Source organism: Artemia franciscana, chromosome 9, assembly GCF_032884065.1.
Source record: "Artemia franciscana chromosome 9, ASM3288406v1, whole genome shotgun sequence".
Taxonomy (NCBI): domain Eukaryota; kingdom Metazoa; phylum Arthropoda; class Branchiopoda; order Anostraca; family Artemiidae; genus Artemia; species Artemia franciscana.
The window spans coordinates 33597366-33621621 of record NC_088871.1 but is presented as its reverse complement, the minus strand read 5'-3'; the positions used below and the strand labels follow the sequence as shown (position 1 = coordinate 33621621).

General features: G+C 34.5%; 1 protein-coding gene across 3 annotated transcripts in view; it reads left to right on the top strand.

Moving 5' to 3' along the window:
* LOC136031305 (protein nervous wreck-like) overlaps positions 1-24256 on the top strand; it is a 121987-nt gene that overhangs the window by 43082 nt on the left and 54649 nt on the right. For all 3 annotated transcript variants that reach the window (XM_065710759.1, XM_065710761.1, XM_065710760.1), the window contains exon 7: positions 7181-7303. In XM_065710759.1, the coding sequence (XP_065566831.1) occupies positions 7181-7303 (123 nt within the window). The remainder of the gene's footprint in view (positions 1-7180; positions 7304-24256) is intronic.

Sequence of the window (24256 nt, the reverse complement as noted above, 5' to 3'; positions counted from 1 at the left end):
CTAGTTTGTAAATTCCGAGTCTTTTAGTTTCCGACTGGGTATCAGAAAAATTAAAAAAGGCACTTTTGAATCCGACAAACTCAGCTAGTTGGTATAATCCGAATGTTGTGGTTGTTGATTGAGGAACAAGAAGTTTTTTTTAAGAATTTTTAGTGCAACAAACTCAACTAGTTGATATATCCCAAGTGTTTTAGTTGCTGACTGAGTAACAAAAAGCTAGTGAAAGCATTTTTGCGTACAACAAACTTAGCTAGTTGATAAATTCCGTTTGTTTTACTTTTTGGCCAAGTAAAAAAAATTTAATAACAGCACTTTTGATTTCAGCAATCTCAGGTACTTGGTAAATTCCGAATATTTTAGTTACCGAATGGGTATCAGAAAAACTAATTATAGACAATTTTGAGTACGACAAACTCAGCTAGTTGGTATATTTCCAGTGTTTTATTTGTTGATTGAGTAACCAAAATCTAATCAAAGCACTTCTGAGTACAATAAATTCATTTAATTGATAAATTCCGTGTTTTTTACTTGCTCTCTGAGCACCAACAATCTGATATAAGTACTTTTGAGTAAAACAAACTCAGTTATTTTGTATTCTCTGAGCGTTTTAGTTGCTAATTAAGTAACAAAATTTAATTAAAGTACTTTTGAGTCCAACAGACTCAGCTAGTTGATAATATCTTCTAGTTGCAGGCTGAATATCAAAAATTTAGTAAAAGCAATTTGAGTACAACAAACTAAGCTAGTTGGTAAGGTCCTAGCTCTTTAAATGCTTACTAGAGTAACAAAAATTTAATAAAAGAACTTTTGTACGCAGCAAACTCAGCAAAGTTGATAAATTCAGAGGTTTTAATTGCTGGTTGAATTCCAAAAAAAAATAGTGGAAAAGTTTAGGGTACAACAAACTCAACTAGTTAATAAATTTTATGTATTTTAACTGCTGACTGAATATCTAAAATTAAATAAAAACACTTTTGGTTGCAACAATCTCAGCTAACTGATAAGTTCCGAGTGTTTTAATTGCTGATTGAGTAAAGTATTTAATGAAAGCGCTTTTGAGTACAACAAATCCAGCTAGTTGATGAATTCCGTGTGTTTCACTTGCTGGCTGAGTGCCAAAAATTTAATAAAAACACTTTTGAGTATAATAAATTCAGCTAGTTCGTAAATTTCAAGTGTTTCAGTCACCGACTAGGTATAGAAGAATTTAATAAAAGCAGTTTTGAGTACAGATATCTCAGCTATTTTCTAAATTCCGACTTTCCTAGTTCTGACCGAGTATGAAAAAATTTAATAAAAGCACTTTTGACAACTACAAACTCAGCTAGTGGATATATTTCGAGTTTTTTAGTTGATGACTAAGTATCAGAAGTTCAATAAAAGTCACTTTTGAGTAAAAAAAACTCATCTAGTTGATAAGTTCTATGTGCTTTAGTTGCAGGCTGAGTACCAGAAATTTAATAAATGACTTTTGAGTAGAAAAAAATCAGCTAGATTATAAATCCCGAATATTTTAGTTACTGACTGGGTATAAAAAAGTTTAATAAAAACAGTTTTGAGTACAACAAACACAGCTACTTGGTAAATTATGAGTGTTATAGTTACTGATTATATATAGTTGATGAGTGTTATAACTAAAATTTAAAGGAAGCACTTTCAAATTCAACTAACTCGACTAAATGATAAATTCCTTGTCTTTTAGGTGCTGACTAAGTAAAAAAATTTAATGAAAGCACTTCTGAGTCCAACAGACTCAGCTAGTTGATAAGAGGGTCTACTTGAAGGCCGAATATCAAAAATTTAATTAAAGCAATTTGAGTACAGCAAACTAAGCTAGTTGGTAAGTTCCTAGCTCTTTAAATGCTCACTAAGTAACAGAAATTTAATAAAAGAACTGTTGACTTCGGCAAAGTTGATAAATTCAGAGGGTTTTAATTGCCGGGTGAATTCCAAAAAATTTATTGGAAAACTTTAGGGTACAACAAACTCAACTAGTTAATAAATTTCATGTGTTTTAACTGCTGACTGAAAATCAAAAGTTAAATAAAAACACTTTTGGTTGCAACAATCTCAGCTCATTGACAAGTTCTGAGTGTTTTAATTGCTGATTGAGTAAATTATTTAATGAACGTGCTTTTGAGTACAACAAATTCAGCTAGTTGATGAATTCCGTGTGTTTCACTTGCTGGCTGAGTGCCAAAAATTTAATGAAAATACTTTTGAGTATAATATACTCAGCTAGTTGGTAAATTTCAAGTGTTTCAGTTATCGACTAAGTATAAAAGAATTTAATAAAAGCAGTTTTGAGTACAGATATCTCAGCTATTTTGTAAATTCCGACTTTCCTAGTTCTGTCCGAGAATCAAAAATTTAATAAAAGCACTTTTGACAACAAAAAACCCAGCTAGTGGATATATTTCGAGTGTTTTAGTTGATGACCAAGTATCAGAAATTCAATAAAAGTCACTTTTGAGTAAAAAACTCATCTAGTTGAAAAGTTCTATGTGCTGTAGTTGCAGGCTGAGTACCATAAATCTAATAAATGACTTTTGAGTAGAACAAAATCAGCTCGATTATAAATCCCGAATGTTTCAGTTAACGACTGGGTATCAAAAAGTTTAATAAAAACAGTTTTGAGTACAACAAACACAGGTACTTGGTAAATTCTGAGTGTTATAGTTGCTGACTGAGTAACTACAATTTAAAGAAAGCACTTTCAAATACAACTAACTCGACTAAATGATAAATTCCTTGTCTTTAGGTGCTGACTAAGTAACTAAATTTAATGAAAGCACTATTGAGCATAGCAATCTCAACTAGCTGATAAATTTCGTATCTTAATTCTCTGGGCATAAAAAATGTAATAAAGCACTTTTGAGCCCAACAAACTCAGCTAGCTGGCATATTCTAATGTTTTAATTATAGATTAGGAATAAAAAAAATCAATAAAAGCACTTTGGGTACAACAAACTCAGCTAGTTGATAAGTTCCGCTTATTTAACATTTTGGCTGAGTATAAAACAATTTAATAAAAGCACTTTTGAGTACAACAATCTCAGCTACTTGGTGAATACTGAATGTTTTAGTTACCAACTGGGTAACTTGTTTTATTTACCGAATGGTTAACAATTTTGAGTGAGACAAACTCAGCTAGTTGGTGTATTCCGATTGTTTTAGTTGCTGAATGACTATCAAAAATTTAGTGAAAGTACTTTTGAGTACAACAAACTCAGCTAGTTGATAAATGCCGAGTGTTTTAGTTGCTGGCTGAGTACTAAAATATTAATGAAACCAATTTTGAGAATAACGAAGTCGACTAATTGGAAAATTCTGAATGTTTTAGCTGCTGACTGAATATCAACAATTTCCTAATAGCATTTTGGGTTATACAACTCAGCTAGTTGATGTAGCATAGGCAACCACGATTAGCTAGGCAACCACAAACTCAGCTAGTGGATAAATGCCGAGTGTTTTAGTTGCTGGCTGAGTACTAAAATATTAATGAAACCAATTTTGAGAATAACGAAGTCAACTAATTGGAAAATTCCGAATGTTTTAGCTGCTGACTGAATATCAACAATTTCCTAATAGCATTTTGGGTTATACAACTCAGCTAGTTGATGTAACATAGGCAACCACGATTAGTTAGTTGGTAAATTCCGAGTGTTCTAGTAGATGACTGATTAACAAAAACTTAACAAAACCATTTTTGAGCAACACTAACTCAGCTAGTGGATACATTCTAAGTATTTTAGTTGCTGGCTGAGTGCCAAAAATATTAATGAAAGCAATTTTGAGCACAACGAAGTCAACTAATTGGAAAATTTCAAGCATTTTGGCTGCTGACTAAATATCAACAATTTAGTAAAAGCATTTTTGAGTAATACAATGAGTAATACAACGGAATTAATCGATTAGCTGATTTTGTTGTACTTGAAAGTGCCATCATTACATTTTCGTTACTCAATCAGCCACTAAAACATTCGGAATTTACCAGCTAACTAAGTTTTACGTACTCAAATGAGTCTTTATTGATTTTTCTGATACCCAGTCGGTAACTAAAACATTCAGAATTTACCAAGTACCTGAGATTGAGTTTGAAACGCTGAAACGCTAAAACCCACGCAATTGATCAATTAGTTCAGTTTGTTCTTCTCAAAATTACTTTTATCAAATTTTTTCTACTCAGCCAGCAAGGAAAACACGCAGAATTTATCAACTATCTGAGTTTGTTGTACTGAAAAGTGCTTTCTTTAAATTTTTTACTCATTCAGCAACTAAAACACTCGGGGTGTACCAAATAGCTGAGTTTGTTGTACTCAAAAGTGCTTTTATTATTATTTTTTATTCTGCCAGCAAGTAAACCACTGAGTTTATCAACTATCTGAGTTTGCTGTACTCAAAATTGCTTTCATTAAATTTTTGTTACTTAGTCAGCTGCTAAAACACTCGGAATATACCAGCTAGCTGAGTTTGTTGTACTCAAAAGTGATTTTATTAAATCTTTGTTACTCAGCCTGCATGTAAAACACACAAAATTTATCAACTGGGTGAGTTTGTTGCACTAATAAGTCCTTTTATGAATTTTTTGTTACTCAATCAGCAACTAAAACATTCGGAATATACCATTTAGCTGGGTTTTTGTGCTCCAAAGTGTTTTTACTAAATATTTTGATACCCTTTCGGTAACTAAAAGACTCGGAATTTACAAACTAGTTGAGATTGTTGTACTTAAAAGTACTTTTATTAAATTTTTGGCACTCAGCCTGCAAGTAAAACACACAGAATTTATTAATTGGATGAGTTCGTTGAACTCAAAACTACTTTTATTTAATGGTTTCTCAGGGTACATCCCTTGATTCAAGCTTTTTTCTAGTATTGAACGTCACACGTTTTCTTAAAACAGGCCAATTGCAGGACAAAACATTTTTCCATTGTTTACGTAAAATATTTCTTCTCGGGATTTATATACAAATTTTTTGGGGAGGGGGAAATTTTCTGCCGGGGAGATCTTCTTGCGGGATAATTTTCCGTGGGGAGAGAAGTTTTCCAGGGGGTGAACTCTTCAAGGGAAATTTTACACTTGGGAAATTTGCCAACATTCCTATACATTTTTTTTATTTGTCATACTTTCTATTTGCTGACTCAATTTTACTTGTTGTCTAGAGCATCTCTCCGTAAAATATTACGTGTTTTATTGGTTATTTGTCAGTACATAGATATTTTTTCGAGGTAAGTATTTTCAATGGGGGAGTCGTTATTTTATACGGGGAGACTTTCACATTGGGAGGGTAGGTTTGGAGGTGAATTTTCCAGAGAAAATATTTACATGGGGGATGGAAACTTTGCCAAACTAATATGTAAATTTCGTTTTAACTTTCTATGTACAGTGAGCCAAATTTGATCCTGCATTAGCTGAAAAACATTAAGAAATTAAATTTAAAAAAAACAAGTTTTTTTAACTGAAAGTAAGTAGCGACATTTAACTTAAAACGAATAGAGATCATTCCGTATATGAGAGCAACTGTCCCCACCTCAACACCTCGCTCTTTACGCTGAAGTTTGACCCTCTGTCAAAACACTACTCTTGAAACTAATAAAACTTTAGCGTAAAGAGCGAGGCGTTAAGGAGAGGGCATCACCTTTCATATGAGAAATAATTTCTGTTGCTTAAGTTTTAATGTCGCTCCTTGCTTTCCAATTAAAAAACTTTTTTAATTTATTATCCTTAAGGATCAAGCAGATCATTTTATTCCACAGAACGATTCTTGAAAGTTTAGAGTCAATCGCACACGAAAGTTCAAGTCCCTTCATCCCACTTCTTATAGTTAAACCTATGTGTAAACAATTAGTTATTTGCATACTTACGGCCTTGACGTTGCAGGCTGTGCGAGTATTGTAATTTGTGGAGGCATATGTCTTGGATCTTGGTATATTCTGAACTAAATAATGTCTTAGAGGGTGAAAGGGAACAATGTAGCACAAAAGGGCACAGGAGTGAGGCTGGGCCCTCATCAGAGACTCCACTGTGATGAAAAGACACTACAACTTACAATTTTCAATGAAATAAGTTTCATCCTAAGGTTTTGCACCCACCCCTTCCTTAAATTTTGTCCATAGGTGTCCATAAATAGTGAGCTTCCATAAATGTGAAAGTCAAACAGTTCATGGTAAATAACTGTAAATAAGGAGCAACTCGACCCAATGGTAACCGAAACTCTCAAAACAGCCTTTTACGCTGGTTGCAAATATACAAAATTCGGTAAGCTTAATGTTACCCATGAAAAGCTACGAACCTGAAAAAAATTGCCTGGTTGAAAAAAATAGGGAAACTCCCAAAAAGTCAAGGAATCTTAATAAAAATCGAACCGTCATTTTCAACATATCAGAAAACCATATTGTAATGGTTTCAAGCTTCTACCGGCAAAAATGTGGAATTTTGCGTTTTTTGACAGAAGAAAGATCACGGATGCGAGTTTATTTGTTGTTTTTTTCTAGAGGCGACAGTATCGAATCAAGGGTCCTAAAAGATCGAGAGAGGGGTCATTCAAAAAGCTATTGTAAGTTCTAGTTCCTCTTTTAATTAATCTACAAGATTGTAGGGCTACTACCGTCCCTCCAACGCCCCCTTTTCCCCCAAAGTCATCCAATAAAAATTTAAGCAAAAAAAAAAAGTTTTGTTCAACTGAAAGTAAGGAGCAACATTAAAACTTGAAACGAACAGAAATTGTTCTGTATATGACAGGGTTCCCTTTCCTCAATACCTTTCTCCTTGCGTTAAAGTTAATTTTTTTGTCCCAATTCTTTAAGAACAATTCCTGAAACATAAATGCCGTTTAATTAGAATAAACAGTTTTTTTAAGTATTAAAAAAAAGCTTTTGCCTGAAGAGCGAGGTATTAAGGAGGGGGTATCTCCCCTCATATACGAAATAATTTTTGGTCGGTTTAAGTTCTAATGTTTCTCCTTACTTTCAGTTGAAAAAAACTGTTTTTTTTTATTTAATAGCATATGGAAGGCTAAGGGTTCTTTATTTTGGCAGCGCTACAGTACTGTCTCTGGTATAATCTTAGATATACAGAACAGGGCCACAGACCAATTTTTTACCTTCAACAATAAAGCTACAAAGTTTTCCCACTTAACAAAATAATGCTAACCGGCCATCCTTTTTACCTTTACAGATGCTTGAAGCCAATGTCTACGAAAAGGTCAGAGATTATTTTTCCCTTCTTGCACGTACTGAATTGATTACTTGGAGCGCAGCCAATTCATCCTACACAAAAATTCGGGATCAAACTTCATCGGTAAGTGTATTCATTTCCCCTAATTGTCACAGTATGATGATTTCTCCCCAGAAAACCCGTCAACTTTAATAAGATTTTGATTATACCGACTTTTCTTCTTCACTGATTCTTGTTGAGAGGGTCTCCAGGCTAAAGTCTATCACATGGGAATTTTCTTTTTACTTAACCTGACCAAAGATGTAAGATATCACGTAGGTGAACTAAAGCTTTGAACTCTTTTCTCTTTAAGATTCAAACGTTTAATTGACATTTAAACTTAATTATACGTTTACATTTGGTTTTATATGGCTGCATTGGTTGTATATGTGATGCAATGTATTAAATGGTAGAAAAAGCTTGTATTATAATAGCAGAAGGCGTGATATTTGATTCTTAATTGGATTTCATGATTGAAAACAATTGGAAGGATGTGGGATCTGCTGTGGTCTTTGAAGAATTACTATTTCATTATGTCATACAATGTTAATCTCACTAGATTCTTAGATTCAACTTACCATTTGACCTTATAAAAATATTTATACTTGTCATGAGTATAAGTATATTGAAATTATGTTCTGGTCTTGAGAAGGCATGGGGGTTACTAGCCCTATTAATGTTAATTTTTACTCGTCTTGAGTTTTATTCAGCTATTATCGTAATTTTTGTTCATTTTGAGTTTCATTTATGTATTGATATTGATAGTGTATTGATATGTGATATGTGTGGTAGTTTTACGCTTGGAAGATTCTTTTACTTTATTTATGCTCATTTTTGACTTAATGGAGCTCTTTAATTTTTTTTAAAACTTGTTTTGTGAAAAAGTTTTTAAATGAATTTCTGTTCGTTTTTTATTGACATGGTCTTTATCATAAAAAAAACACTTTATATCTTTTCAGGGTTTTTTTCCGTAAGAATCCATAGTTTGGGTTGCTATTTCTCTGTTTGAGAAATTTTCTTCAACAATTTTTAATCCTGACAAAAAATGTTTTTTAAATTAATATAATAACTCCTGAAGTTGTAGTAATAGTAGTAGTAGTGGTAGTAGTAGTAGTAGTAGTAGCAGTAGTAGTATCCCCAAAAGTTTCAACTTAATACCCCTAATTGTACTCGATATATTGCTGAGGTTTCTTATTTGCAATCTTAAACATAGAGTCTTTTGTTTTAGTTTAAAGCGACATTTAGTTTTAAAGCCTTATGGGCCAATTGCAAAATTCTGGGGGTTGTCATGCCCAATATCCCTAAAGACGTAATTACTGGACCGTTCTAATATACTGAACGGAATCGCTGTTTCAGTAATTTTAACTGGATACCTTTGGAAAATGAGTTTGATTGAGAGAAGGGCTGCTTGCCCTCCAATCTCTTTTTACTGTTAAATAGGGCATCAGAACTTTTAATTTTAATTGAATTAGCTCCTTTAAGTTTTACTGATATTTCTAGCTGTGGTTTTGGAAAAGGTAGAGGATGTGTCGACCAAGTTTTCACTCTTAGGTTAATAATTGAGAAGTCCCTTCGTTGTCAAACACCTTTGGTCCTCAGTTTTATCGATTATGAGCAAGCTTTCGATTCTGTTGATAGAAGAGCGTTAGCAAATGTCTTATCCTTGTATGGTATTCCAGAAAAATACATTAAAGGGATTTGTGCTATGTACGAGAATAATACTGCTGCGGTTAAGGTAGGAAATGAGGTTAGCAACTGTTTTTTTATTAAATCAGGAGTTAAGCAGGGCTGTGTTCTATTCCCCTTTAAATGAATCATTTTGATGGACTTCGTCTTAAGGAGCACAGGAAAGGCAATTGGAGACCACGGAATTAATTGGGGAGGAAAAACGCTCCTGGACTTAGATTATGCTGATGATTTAAGCATATTAGATGAAAGTGTGAGCAAAATAAATGAATTTTTAGAGGTTTTTCGAGTTCATGGTGCTAGAATTGGCTTGAAAATTAATGTGAAGAAGACTAAGGCTAGGAATAAGTGAAGATGAAAAGGTGACGTTGGGTAACGAAAAGATTGATAAGGTTGGCAGCTTCACTTACCGTGGTAGTATTATTAGTAAAGACGGTGGGAGCAGTGAAGATGTTAAAAGTAGAATAGCTAAGGTTAAGGGTGCTTTTTCACAGTTTAAAAAAGTTTGGAAGAATAGAAAGATAAGTCTGCTAACCAAGATTAGAATATTGGAAGCTACAGTGATGACAGTGGTCAAATATGGCTCTGAAGCATGGGTGCTCCGAAAAGCAGATGAAAATTTACTAGATGTTTTCCAGAGAAATTGCCTACGGATTGTTCTGGGTACCCGGCGGACTGACCGTATTTCAAACAGTAGATTGTACGAAAAATGTGGTTCAATCCCACTTTCTAGGGCTATAATGAAAGAAAGGTTGAGATGGCTAGGCCACGTTCTGCGGATGAAGGATGACAGATTGCTAAAGATTGTCGTTTTTAGCCAACCGTCTGGGGCTACACGAAAAGCAGGTCGTCCTTGTCTGGGTTGGGAGGATGTCATAAATAAAGATTTAAAATAAATGGGAACTTCCTGGGAAGGTGTAAATAGGGAGGCCTCGAATAGATTGGGTTGGAGGAGGAGCGTGCGTAGCTGTGTTGGCCTCAGGATGCTTGGTGCTGCAGTGAGTTATTAGTAGTAGTAGTAGTAGTAATATAGGTTGGTGCTGCCTATGATATTGCTCATTGCCCTTTTTAAAACCTTCATGCATGCAGTTTTTTCGTTTGATTGAAACTCCTCCTAAACGTTCCCTTTAAGTTTCACCTTAATACCCTTAGCTTCATTAGTTACAGTAACTGTAGCGGTAGTATCAGCAATATACACATAGTGCCTTCTGGCTAGTTCAAAATCCTCCACAACTTACACTTACAGGTTTAACTTAATAATAGAAGTTGTTCTTCAGATATTGCTTAGTCGCCTTTTTGAAAGTCCACGTGCTCATAGTTTGTTTTGATTTAGTTCAATATCGGCCTAAATATTCCTTAAAGCTTATGCCGAGGAGGATGTTGAATTAAATTAAAATATACTATATTTATACAGGCTGTCAATCAATCAATCAATTTAAATTAGCAGAGAGAAAATTACAGACCCTTAGACCTCCACAAAAGCTTTTTGGCCTGTGAGAGTTTGAGACTAAACATTACATTAAATAATAGGACTAGTAATATATAATAGCAAACTTAAATTAATTACATTAAATTATAGCACTAATTAAGCATTAAATTAAGCACTATTATATTAAAGAAAGGCACAAAAAACAAGTTGAAAAGGAAAGATAGAGGGAACAATGAGAAAAATGAGAGAGAACTAACTTTCTAGGTATAGGAAGTAGTTTAGTTATTATAGAAGTTTAGTTATTATAACTAAAGTAGATAAAAGCAATTCTTTGGTTGTCATTGATACGACAGATTACGACACAAAAACTTATGCACATCTAAACGACAAAACTACATATAAAACTATAACCCACGATCATACTGATAAGTTTACTAACAAAATTATAAATGAATTAAAAGATCTAAAACAAAATCGTAAAATTACTCCACAATTATATAAGAAATTTTTCCCCCGGGCCAGCTTTTGTCCAAAATTTTATGGTCTACCAAACATAAGCAAGGCATTTTTTTAAGGCCCTTTGTAGCTTGTACGAAAGCCCCCGCCTCCAATATTGGGAAATGGTTATGTACAGCCTTCAAATCTTCGCTTTTTTCTCAATAATCTTACATCTGTAATAAGGTTGATTTAGTTGCAAAACTCAAAAACGTAAATATCTCAGAAAATACAACTATCAGTAGCTTTGGTATTGTGTCTATGTATACAAATATTGATGTAATAGTATTCGAACAATTATTAGAAAATAAAATAAATGAAAATTATGACTTAATAGAAGTTTCATCAACAGGATTAGATTGCGACGTTTTAATGGCCTTGGTTAAACTCTGTAACAAGTAGTCAATGTATTTCCAATTCCGTAATTCTTTCTACCAACAAACAAATGGCTTACCCATAGGCGCGCCTCTATCCTGGTTACTGGCGAATATTTATGTAGAGCATATAGAAAATTAGGCATTGAATTCGTATTTTTTGAAACATATCTTTTGGGGACGTTACATGGATGACGTAATTTTACTTTGGAACCATGGGGAAAATGAACTAAGGGGTTTTGTAGATCACCTTAATACATATGATAGGAATTTACAGTTTACCTTAGAAGCTGAAATTGCAAAAAAAATCTCATTCCTAGATGTGCCAATTATTCGTAGTTTAGATAAAGTCAATTTTACTATTTACAGAAAACCAACACAAAACAATAGATATTTATATTTTAAATCAAACGAACCCCCACAAGTTAAAATAGCTGTCGTAATCTCTCTCGTCGATCATGCGCTAAACGTTTTTTCTGATTCCTACATTACAGCAGAACTAGACTTTATCAGGGACATACTTTTCGGAAATGGGCATCCTCTTTTATTTATTAATAATGCACTTAACCGTTGACTGAAAAGACATTCCCGTAGAATTAACGATAATTTACCATATTAGAATCCCGATAAGCCCCAAAACATAATTTACCTCCCATATATTCCAAAAATCACCAGGAATATTAAAAAAAGTATGCACACAAAATAATCTGTATGTTGTATTACCAATAATTTAATAATCATAAATCTCCTAAATTCTGGTAAAGATAAAGCTCCAGTTAATAACCAAAGAGGTGTCTATCAAATACCATGCGACTGTGCCAAATTTTATGTAAGAAGAGCTCACCAGAATTTTGAAAAACGCCTACAAAAACATAAAGATGATATCACCAAAGCTCTGGAGTCTAATATTACTTCTGTTTCTTTTGATTATGAATTTAAGCAGCCATGTTTTTGAGAATCCTAGCCACAGAATACTTTTGGGAGAATCCGCCCTTATTAGCAATGACCTAGGCATAAAGCAAGTAGTACGAGAAGCAATTGAAATCAGACTTAAGATTAATAATAATATTTCCTTAAGGCCGGACGCTCCTCCAAAAATTATACTGCCTGTTAGTTCTTTTTCAATCGCGGCATATCACACAAATACTCAAGGTTATCAGATGTCACTGCCGTCATTAAACTCAAGGGGTTTCTCACTGAAAATTACGACTAATGTATATTCATTCTTCGTAATTCGACAAGTAAATAGGAATATTTATTTGGAAAAGAAGTATTATTCGAGGAGAAAATTAGAGAAATTATTATTCGAGATTTTTTTTTTGGAGGAGGGGGGTTCAGCTCTTACGAAAGAAATACCAGGAAAACACAGGAAATTTAAACATTTCGCTGACAAATTAAGCATTATACAAATTTAAGGTGGGTGAATCCCTCGCCTGCGTGTGTGCCTGTGGTCTGGTCATCATTATTTGCCAGGAGACACGGTATAAAATTGTGGAAATTACAAATAAAAAGTACATATTTTCGGGTTTTTACTTCATGCAGACCTATTTAGAAAAATATAATTTAAATAATTGCTCGCAGCGAAGTGACAAATTTATTTCATTTTATCAAAAAGTTCGTGGTAACGAACTGTACTAAGGAGCGACCCGGCTCAATAGTAACCAAAACTCTAAAAAACGGATTTTTGATACCAATAGCTACATGAACAAAATCGCATTTTAATGCTGACTTTAAATATATGAGATACCTATCTAAAATTACGAGTCTAAGAAAAATTGCCTTATTTTAGAAAATAGAGGGAAACACCCGATAAAAGTAATAAAACCAAAATTACACCCATCCGAATCAGCCTATCAGGGAACCCTACCGTGGAAGTGTTAAGCTTCTATCAGCAAAAATATGGATTTTTTTTTCCAGGGGTGATTATATCGAACCAGTTGTCATAGAATGTTGCGAGCGGGCTCATTCCAACGGAAATGAAGTTATATACAAGTGAATTATATATAAAAAATGAAGTATATAGTACCCTTTTTAAGTGATCTAAAAAATTGGAGGGCACCTAGGCCTCCTCCCACGCTAATTATTTTCCCACAGTCACCCGATTAAAATTGTGAGATAGCCATTTTATTCAGCATAGTCGAAAAACCTTATAACTGTGTCTTTGGGGACGACTTATTCCACCAGAATCCCCGTGGAAGGGGCTACAAGTTACAAACTTTGATCAGTGTTTATATAGTAATGGTTATTGGGAAATGTACAGACGTTTTCAGGAGGATTTTTGGTTGGGGGGGTTGAGAACAGGGGGTTATGTTGGGAGAGCTTTCCATGGAGGAATTTGTCATGGGGAAGAAAATTTCCAAGAAGGGAGCGCAGGATTTTCTAGCCTAATTTCAAAATAGAACAATACAAAAATAAATATGAAACAGTTTTTTCAACTGAAAGTAAGGAGCAGCATTAAAATTTAACACTAACAGAATACAGAAGTTCGTTACGTAAGCTAACTCGTAAGTTGCGTAGATCTTTTACTAGCAAAAACGTTCGTAAAATATTAAAAGTTCTAGTTCTAGTTGCCTTTTTAAGTAACCAAAACATTGGAGGGCAACTAAGCCTCCTCCCCTGCTCCTTTTTTCTCAAAGTGATTCTATCAAAATTATGAGAAAGCCATACAAATATGAAATTTCGTTTTAATTATTCATCTGTGGAGAGCCAAAATCAAAACATGCATTAGTTCAAAAACGTTCAGATATTAAATAAAAAAAGACATGTTTTTAACTGAAAGCAAGGAGCAACATTAAAACTTAAAACGAATATAAATTAATTCATATGTGAAAGGGGCTGCTCCCTCCTCAACGCCCCGCTCTTTACGCTAAAGTTTTACTCTTTCTCTCAATTCTACTTTTTAAAACAGTAAAAAACTTTAGCGTAAAAAGCGGGGCGTTGAGGAGGGAGCAGCCCCTTTCATATACGAAGTGATTTCTGATCGTTTAAGTTTTAATGTCGCTCCTTACTTTCAGTTAAAAAAAAACTTGTTTTTTTTTATTTAGCTTATCCATACGGGTTCATTAAAAAATATTCTAAAGTTCGATTGTTGCTTGAGTATTTGTATATCTGAATTTGTATTCGGATAAGACTGTAATGACACATGATAACTACCCATACCTAGCACAGTTGGATTTATATAAACGGTTCTCGTATCTCCATACTTCTTGGCAACCTTCCGTCGACAATTTCTGGTAACAGTGCCTCAAAATAAATTTTTTGTAGATTTGGCAGCATTTTGTTAGACCAGAATTCACGTTCACGACCAATCTTTTCATAATATAATTCCTCTTCCCCTAAAAATATTACAAAGTATACAAAATCAATGTCACAACATTCCAATTGCATTTGAACTTGGTAATAGTAGTCATGTGTTCTTTTCAGCTTTATTTCACTATTAACTTTCTTTTCTAGACATGTATTTTTTTTAAGCGCTATCCACTCTTCCAGTGTAAGCCCTTTTGCTGTCAAAGGGCACTTCACCTCCAAAAGAGCCTTCTCACCCGAAGGAAAAATTGCTATCCCGTCCGGACTGGCCCCTAGAAACCCATATTCCTTGTGAATGAAAAGCCCAGCAGAGTTCACAATGCAACCCATTTTCTTTGCAAAAGCTGCAATAGCTACAGGCTCATACATCTGACCATGCTCCATTGCCTTTGTTTGGCGGTTTCTGGGATACAGCAGCTGCCGAACTAATGAGCCTACAGTCTTCAACCGCCTTTTACAAACAGCACCAGCTACGGAAGCTGTAATTCTGTTTTTTCTGTATTCTATCCAGCTATTATCGATAGAATTTCTCTGAAGCCTAGTGGCTTTTTCGATACTGAGGATATCTGTTGCAGTACATTGGAGACGAGTCAAAAAATCTGTTTTTGCAATTTCGAGCGCACTGCAATCAAGATCCGGAGCAGTTGCGTTCGAGCCGTAGTTTTTGTCTGCTCCGGTTGGCTCCCTGATTTCTTTTGAAGGGAGTTTTGTGGAAGCATTAGTGAAAAGCCGCTTTTTAGCAGACAGTTTTTTACGTCGAGCAGTAGTCATGGCCCGCTGTTGTGCAAGTTTTTTCAACTGCCTACTTGGTGTAGATCCTACAGTTCTTCGAAATATTTTAAGGCGAGCTGAGTGACCTTTCGTAAATCGGATTCCTGCTGCTTTAACACGGGTGGTATATCGCGCACTTTGGCTAACCATGATGTTTTTGCCACCTATAAGCCTTGCAACTATGCTCATAAAATATTCTGCCAGGTTGCTCGTGTGATTTCCCGAGCCCTTCTGGTCAGCGTATCAAAGGCTGAATACACATGGCTGAGAAAGATGTTGCTAGGGGTGTCTTCAGGATTGACCTGTAGAACTTTCCCGGAGAACGAGCAGCGTGTAGGACAAAATCTATGGTCACCACAGAAAAAATGTAGAGGAATTGCCTTCAGCGCACTGATGAGATCCTTCACGCTTTTCTTCTCTGTGGTGGCACATACAATTGCATTTCTGGCAAAATCACACATTTTCTTTATTATTGCGGCACTAAGAAATCTTCTGCATTCGGCATTTTCATGCTGCTTCTTCTATAGTCTGTTTTTCAAGCATTTGCACGCATGATTAGCACACTCAATTTTTTCTACATTTCTGCCATATGGTACCCTTGCTATAATTTCAGAATGGGTACTTGAATCGCCGTCGGCAACAAATCGAGTATATCTTAGATTGTGCATGGATGTTGCTATTCGGAATGCGTCAACTAATATATCTGACTCCATACCTGTACTGGGCCCCTGCCAGTTCATAAAACATGTATGTTCAGGAACAGATCTATTTACTTGATGCCTGTATTTCACGCAAGTACAGCAATATTTGTTCCTAATTCCTAGATTTAAGAGTTTCTTCGAATAGAAACCTATCACCACTCCACAGCCTGAGAGTGCACGATATTCCCATAACTACGTGTACACCAGCTTCCATCAACTATAACACATGTCTCTACAGCTCCATTTGGGTGAATTTTCTCACCTGCTTCCAGTGCCATCCTTCGCCCGGTTTTCCCATTTTCGATAAGATAGTCATAGAGAACTTTTTCTAATTCTACGCAAATTTCTTTCTCAAATTTCGTAAAGACTTTTTGAGACGGGGTATTTATTCCAATGGTAGAGAAAAGTTCTTGATCCTGGGCGTGAGTCATTCCACCATTTATTGCACCAACCACTACCTCTTTGTTGACACTTACTGTTCCTGTTTCTGTTTTGTGTTTCTTTCTGATAGTATTCACACTATCAAAATCAGTCCTTTTCCGTTTTTTGACTACGGTTTTCGTTGAGTCTTTTTTTTTTTAAGCCTTCTAGGAGCAAGGGGTTTTTCTGTGTGAATTGTGGCTTCCTCATGACATGATTCGCATTTGAAGATGAGTCTTGAGCGCAATCCAGCTCTATGTTCTTTAGAAAACATCATATTTGAAACCAAATTGATGTCTTGGCACCTGTAAATAAAATGCTAATTGGTTGTGAGGAAGTAAAATAGTAAAGTAGCGATTTTATTGTTTTGGTAGAAAGGAAAGTGCTGTAGCTTCAAAAAGGATAGGTAGTATGTAGAGTAGTGAGCGATGTAGGGTAATTAAAATATGAAATAAAATATAAAATGTAGCTAGAAATGGGCGAGAAGTGGAAATTATACGATCTAACCGAAAGTTTGTTGTATTTCATTGTCAGATTAAACCACCCAATTTTATTTATGTATGTAACCAAGCCAAAAACTGTCCTGGAACTACCAATCAGGAAAGCCAAGTATTTTAAAACTTTACAAAATCCTTTGGAGCATGACAGGAAATGCCCTCTAAACAGACCCGTGTCGATTTACCAAATTCCAACGGAAATTACTAGCCAAATTCCAAGAAAAATTAAGTCTCACTTGACTCCCTAAAATCAAATTCAAAGTAAAAATCCGTGCCCCAAATTCAGTTGCATCTCAACTATCATTTAAATTTTTATTCGAGTAATTCACAAAGTTCTTATTAGTACGATTAAAAATACCAATATGCTTTTATGAGTTAGGAGGATCAAATTAGCTAGTTTATTTCTCAAATCCTTTAAAGCCTTTGCAGACATTCTTTCAGAACCTTTATCCGTACTTTTTAATGATTAGATAAAAAAAACAAGCATTTTAAATGAAAGTAAGAAGCAACATTAAAATTTAGAACGAACAGAAATTATCCCGTATATGAAAGAGGCTGTTTCCTCCTCAACGCCCCACTCTTTACGCTAAAGTTTGACTCTTTCTCTTAACTCTACTTTTTAAAACAGTAAAAAATTTAGCGTAAAGAGCGGGGCGTTGATGAGGAAGCAGCCCCTTTCATATACGAAGTAATTTCTGTTCGTTTTAAGTTTTAATGTCGCTCCTTACTTCTGTTAAAAAAACTGTTGTTTTTTTTATTTAATTTCTGAACGTTTTTGAATCAATGCATGTTTTGATTTTGGCTCTCCGCAGATGAATAATTAAACCGAAATTTTAATATTTATTTTTTTGTCTAAAGGGCTTTCTCATAGTTTTGATCGAATTATTTTGAGAAAAAATGGAGCGGGGGAGGATGCCTAGTTGCCGTCCGATTTTTTGGTTACTTAAAAAGGCAACTAAAAATTTTAATTTTTTACGAATCTTTTTATTAGTAAAAGATATACGTAACTTACAAATTAGCTTACGTAACTAACTTCTGTATTCTCATTTTTTTATTACGTATACGAAGGGGCTCACCCCCTCGTTAGTACCTCGCTCTTTACATTAAAGCTTAAATTTTGTCCCAATTTCTTAAGAATGACCCCTGAATCACAAAAGCCGTAGAATAAATAGTTGAAATTACTAAAAATACTTTAGCGTAAAGAGCGAGGTATTAGGAGGAGGTGAGCCTATCGTATGCTTAATAATTTCTGTTCGTTTTAAAGTTTTAATGCTTCTCCTTACTTTCAGTTGAAAAAAGCTTTTTCATATTTATTTTTTCATTATTTTTTTTTAAATAATATTAGAAAATCCTGGGCTCCCTTCATGAAAATTTTCTTCCCCCATGACAAATTCCTCCAAGGAACGTTCCCCCAACATATCCCCCTCTTCTTCGAGTTACGAGTTTGGAAAATAAGGGGAAACACCCCTAAACGTCATAGTATATTTTTTTTATTTTTCAAATTGGCAATTTTTTTTTTTTTAAATGGAGAGTTGTGAGACAGAGTCAAACTTTAGCGTAGAAAGCAAGGCGTTGAGAAGGGAAAAGCCCCTATCATATACGGAGTAATTTCTGTTCGTTTTAAGTTTTAATGTTGCTCCTTACTTTCAGTTAAAAAAACTCGTTTTTTTTTATTTATTTCAGAATAGCGCGACTCATTTTTTCCGCCGATTGATTAGCTATCGTCATAAATTAATACAGAAGTAAAAAGTGGGGCTATTTCAAAATGTAATGGGGAAATATATAATGGGCTATAAACTGTCGCTTAAAGAGGGGAGAGGGGTGGGGTATAGCGAAGCATTCACTCTTAGGAATAGTATAAGTAGCTACTTATGGTTGTTTTAAGTTCTTTTCTGAATTTTTAGGCCTTCCTTCAAATGTGCCCCTCTCCTTATTTTTTACCAAAAATATAATTTAAAAGATCTACTGTTTTATACTGTAAAAACTTTAGCGTAAAGAGCGGGGCGTTGAGGAGGGAACAGCCCCTTTCATATACTGGGTAATTTCTGTTCGTTTTAAGTTTTAATGTTACTCCTTCCTTTCATTTAAAAAAAATCGTTTTTTATTTAATTTCTGAATGTTTTTTTAGTTAATCCATGTTTTGATTTCGGCTCTGCGCAGATGAATAATTAAAACGAAATTTGAATTTTTATTTTTTTGGCTAAACGGCTTTCTCATAATTTTGATCGAACGATTTTGAGAAAAATGAGCGGAGAAGGAGGCCCAGCTGCTCTCCAATTTTTTGCTACTTAAAAGGGCAACTAGAGCTTTTAGTTTTTTACGATTGTTTTCATTAGTAAAAATATACGTAACTTACGAATTAGCTTACCTAACGAACTTCTATATTTGCAGGTATCTATTACGTATATAAGGGGGGCTCGCCCACTTGTCAATACCTCGCTCATTACACTAAAGCTTAAATTTTGTCCTAAATCCTTAAGAATGACCCCTGAATCACAAAGGCCGTAGAATAAATAATTGAAATTACTGAAAAACACTTTAGCGTAAAGAGTGAGAGATTAGGAGGAAATGAACCCCTTATATGTGTAATATTTTTTGTTCTTTTTAAGTTTTACCGCTGGTCCTTACTTTCAGTTGAAAACACTTTTTCATATTTATTTTTTCATTGTTTTTTTAAATCATGCTAGAAAATCCTGCCCCCTACCATTCATGGAAAATTTTCCTCCCCATGACAAATTCCTCCATGGAAAGTTTCCCCAACATAACCTCCTCTTCTCAACCCCTCCTTCCAACCAAAAAATCCCACTGAAAACGTTTGTACACTTCCTAATAATCATTACTATGTGCAAACACTGGTCAAAGTTTTTAACTTGCAGCTTCTCCCATGGGGACTTTGGGGGAGTAAGTCGTCCTGAAAGACATAGTTATAAGGTTTTTCAACTATGCTGAATAAAATGGCTATATCAGGATTTTGATGGCGCTAGAACTTTTCATTTCCATTTGAATGAGCCCTCTCGCAAAATTTTAAGACCACTGGGTCGGTACAATCACCCTTGGAAAAAAGAATTAAATAAATAAACACGCATCTGGGATTTGTGTTTTGGCAAAATATACAAAATTCTACATTCTTGTAGATAGGAGCTTGAAACTTGTACAATAAGGTTCTGTGATACGCTGAATCTGATGGTGTTACTTTCTTAACTTTCTGTTTTGGGATGAAAATATCTTTAAAAGTTATCGAACATTCTTTCTCTATAGCAGAAAAGACAATTATCAAGAATTAATAAGGTACAAGTTGTATTAATTGCAACTCAGAATAATTCCCCATCCTAATAATTTTGATAGCAGTAAATCAATGACGTAAAATGAAAGACAAAGAAAAAACTTACATGTGGCGAATCACGAGCTTTTCATAATTCTCAAAAAGGTAAGGCAGATCCACAATCCAGCGTGAGCCTTTTAGAAAGTCTGACCCCAAATTTCTTCCAGAAGTGATAAGTTTCAACACAAAAGGGGAATTTGTTCCAATTCCTTCGGAACTTGATTCGTCGTGAACCGAAGCATCCGTTAAGTCTTCTAACATATATTTTGGTAAACGTGATCTGCCTCTAGCCCGATAATTTAATTTCAACTTTTCACGATGGGCCTGCACATTTGGCAAATGGAGCCCTCGTATATTTCTTTTTTTTCCCATGTTACTGTGGTCAATAACAAGAACTATATAAGAACTTTATTAGGGTTTTGACCATTTTTATCGGGGTTCACTTACTAAAGGGTTGAATTGTTTCTTGGAAAGGCCTTGGACTTGAGACTGGTCATTTGACTGCTTAAGTATGGGTAATTTTTATTGGGGTTTATTTACCAAGGGGTGGGATTGTTTCTTGGAAAGGCCTTGGACTTGAGACTGGTCATTGACTGCTTTTGTAGTTTGCTTTGGTAGTTCTACAGCAAGACTCGGGTTTTGCTATAACAAATTTAAATATTCTGGGGACATTTTGTTTCGTTCATTAGTTATTTTGTTTCATTCATTAGTTATTAATTAGCTTGTTTTATATATTTTTAATTCTTATTTCAGTACGAAGATTATGCAAAATTGTACTTATACTACAATACATAAATTTGTCCTGAATTTATTTTAATTAAACCAAAACGATAGATCAATCTTTTTAAAATAAAACCATTGCTTCTTATTCGGCCCTTGTGCTGTGTTCAATTTATCTCTAGGATTAGACGCAGCTTATCCTTAATTATTTATACAATACAATTTTCTTATATATTCATTAACCGGCAGTTTGGTGTCTGCACCTTACTTCTTCTCTAAGACTCTGTTTAAACAGGTTAGAACTAAATAATGCTTGACTGAATCGCTCCTGAACAATCCGAGTGGTTAGCCCCTTGGTGTAATTTTTGCATTCTTAGATGCTCCGATTACAGCTCAATCTAACCTTCTGAGGGGAAATTTTGATTTCGGAACACAAATATGTAAAGTATTTGAAGGGACTGCATCCAGGAGGTATATATTATAGAAAAAAGCTTCTTATTGATGAATAGAAAATTTTTTGCTCTATTTTTTGATACCCCACAACAACAATGTCAAGCATAGCAATCTAGAATGCAAACCCGAAACAGGTTTTATAATTATTTTGGAATTATAAAAAAAATAATTGTCGGCTTTAAGATTTGATTATGCCAAAATATTCACCAGATTTTTTTACTTCTATTGACATAAAAACCGCCAAAATCACTAATTCAGGAACGTCAGGCAAACTCCAAATGTTTAACATGGGAGGTATAGGAAGATTCTTTGCGAGTCCGTCCAGCCTTAAATAGGGACTTGGGAGAATATTCACTAAATCATCTATGCATAAAATTTAATTAAAAATGACCTTGCGAAATATTATAAGAAATCAAGAGATATTAATACAGAACCTGTCACAAATATACCTATGAGATCAGCAGCAAAAAAGCAAGGTTGACATTGAAAACATGTTTTTAAATCATTTTTTATTATTTCAATGAATTGCCTTGTTTCATTTTGCCTTGTTTCAATTAGTTTATTAGTCCTGGTTGAACTTCGCTGAGGTAAGGATTCTGAGACTGTTTTGAAAAATTTTTCATTTTAGTTTCATTGATTTTATCCTATTTTAAGTTTTTTCTTCTTATATATTTTCGTATTTCTGAGGACGGCCCTTGGACATAGGGCCAAAGTATTCATTCTAATTTGTTTCCGACTGACTCGAGAAATTCCCTATTGTTCTTCTTGTTTTAGGTGTTTGTGATGGAAAGCCAGTGTGGTCTTCGTCGCTATTTAAGTAGTGGACAGTTAGCTCTTTTTTTTAAATTGTCCATAAGAATGACATAGCCGAGTAATAATGTGTAGGGAATTCCAAAGGGAGGCACAACATAAAACTGGATTAAAACCTGATCTTATGCTTTTAGTTTTATGAGTGAAAATATCCAATAGAATTTAAAAGATATAATTGTTTGAAGAAGTTAGGGAGGATTCAATGAAAATACTTAAAAATAAAGCAAGAGGAAAGAAAGATGTATGTGCATTGACCATTCAATAAATTAATAATAAGCTGGCCTGTCACCTCCGATACTAATTTAATATGTATGTGGAAAACAGGGAAGCTAAAAGAAGAGAATGTTGATAGCCATAATGTTGGACAACAGTACATATAAGGTTGAATGACAGAGTGATGAAGGATCTTAATTATTGAACCAGGAATACAATGACGAAGCTTCTGAAGAACTCCCAGATTTCTGGAGAGCTTAAGTTTGACAAGAGCACAGTAATGTTTAAAATAATGATTTTCATCCAAGAAAATACTCAGGAATCGAATATGTCTATCAGGGGGACAAGTTATATCACCATTAGTGGTGGAAATAGTGGTAGAAATAGATCCTAGGATAGTCCCTTGAGGGACACCAAAATCAACACGGAATTGATCTTCAAGCTTAGGGTCAATAATGATAGACCTTTCATTCAAATACGTTTCAAACCAATGATAACTATTTCCCCGTATCCCTATATGTTCGATCTTGGAGAGTAGAATAGTATGTGATATTCTGTCTAACATTTTTTGACATCAAGGAAAATTGCAGCTGGAATTTTACCCTCATCAAGTGCCTTGTGAATGAGCTTCAGCAAGGCCATACAGGCATGCTCTGTTGAGTGTTTAGGGCGAATACCAAACTGATTGTAATGTGAGAATTGTTTTTTTTTTTTCAAGACAGAAGTCTAGAGTACATACATTTCCACAAAAAAATTACTAAAGGCTGACGAAAAAGAAATTGGTCGATAGCTAGAAAGATCATCTCGAGAACCACTTTAATTGAGGACAAATAATCAGGCAGATTTTAGGGCACTAGGAAAAGTTCCATTCATAAATGATAAGTGCACAAGAATCGGATGAGGAGATAGAATAGAGGATATAAACTTTAAAGTCTTGGTCTTTGGTCAGGTTTACAAGAGGAAGATCCTGTTAGCTCACAGACTATTCTTTGGACTTCAAACTCGGAAACAGGATCTAAAGCCATCGATTTCTGACAAGAGGGACCTAGGTACTTTTTTAAATCACTGGTAGAAGAAGCACTAATAAAACTTTCTTCAAAAGTTGATTTTCCTATGGATACAAAATAAATGCAAAATTTGTCTGTTATGACCTTACTATTAGTTACTAGTTCCCCCTTAGGAATTATTTTATTTGGCAAGTTATTTCTTTTGGAATTGGGACGAAGAACTATGTTTATAAGTTTTTGGATTTTTCTAATATTCTTGCCGAATTTGGAGAACATCTGGGAGTAATAGATACGCTTGGGTACTTCTTTTTGTACTTTTAAGAAGAGCTACCGTCATCCAAGGACCCAAGGAACTAAACGCTTGGAAGTCTTAGAAGCTGAGGTTGCACAGCAACTATCAACAAAGGCCTCTTTGACCAAATCATAAAATTAGTTGAAATCGGCGAGGTAGGCTGAAACTTCCGGGGCCACCAATATTAGTCCTACTGCTACTGTTGAAATAGGTTGTCAATAGGTTGTTGAAAATAGGTTGTCAATATAGACCAGGTTTTCAAGATATTGAGGCGGGATATCTTATGGCTGGAATAGGGTATAAAATATAAGCTTTCAGGGAAAATTTGTATTTAAAAACTTAATCAGAAGGCACTAAGTGCATCCTGGTGGTCAGTAAAGCGTCTCAGGAATATCTCAGGAATGACTGAAGGTATTAAGTTGAAACTTTCATGGCTACTAATATTACTATTTCTGCTCTTACTATTAAACTATATCAAAAGGGTGTAAGTGCATCCAGGTCTCAATGACATAGATGTCATGTCTTTGGAAAAGAATACGGT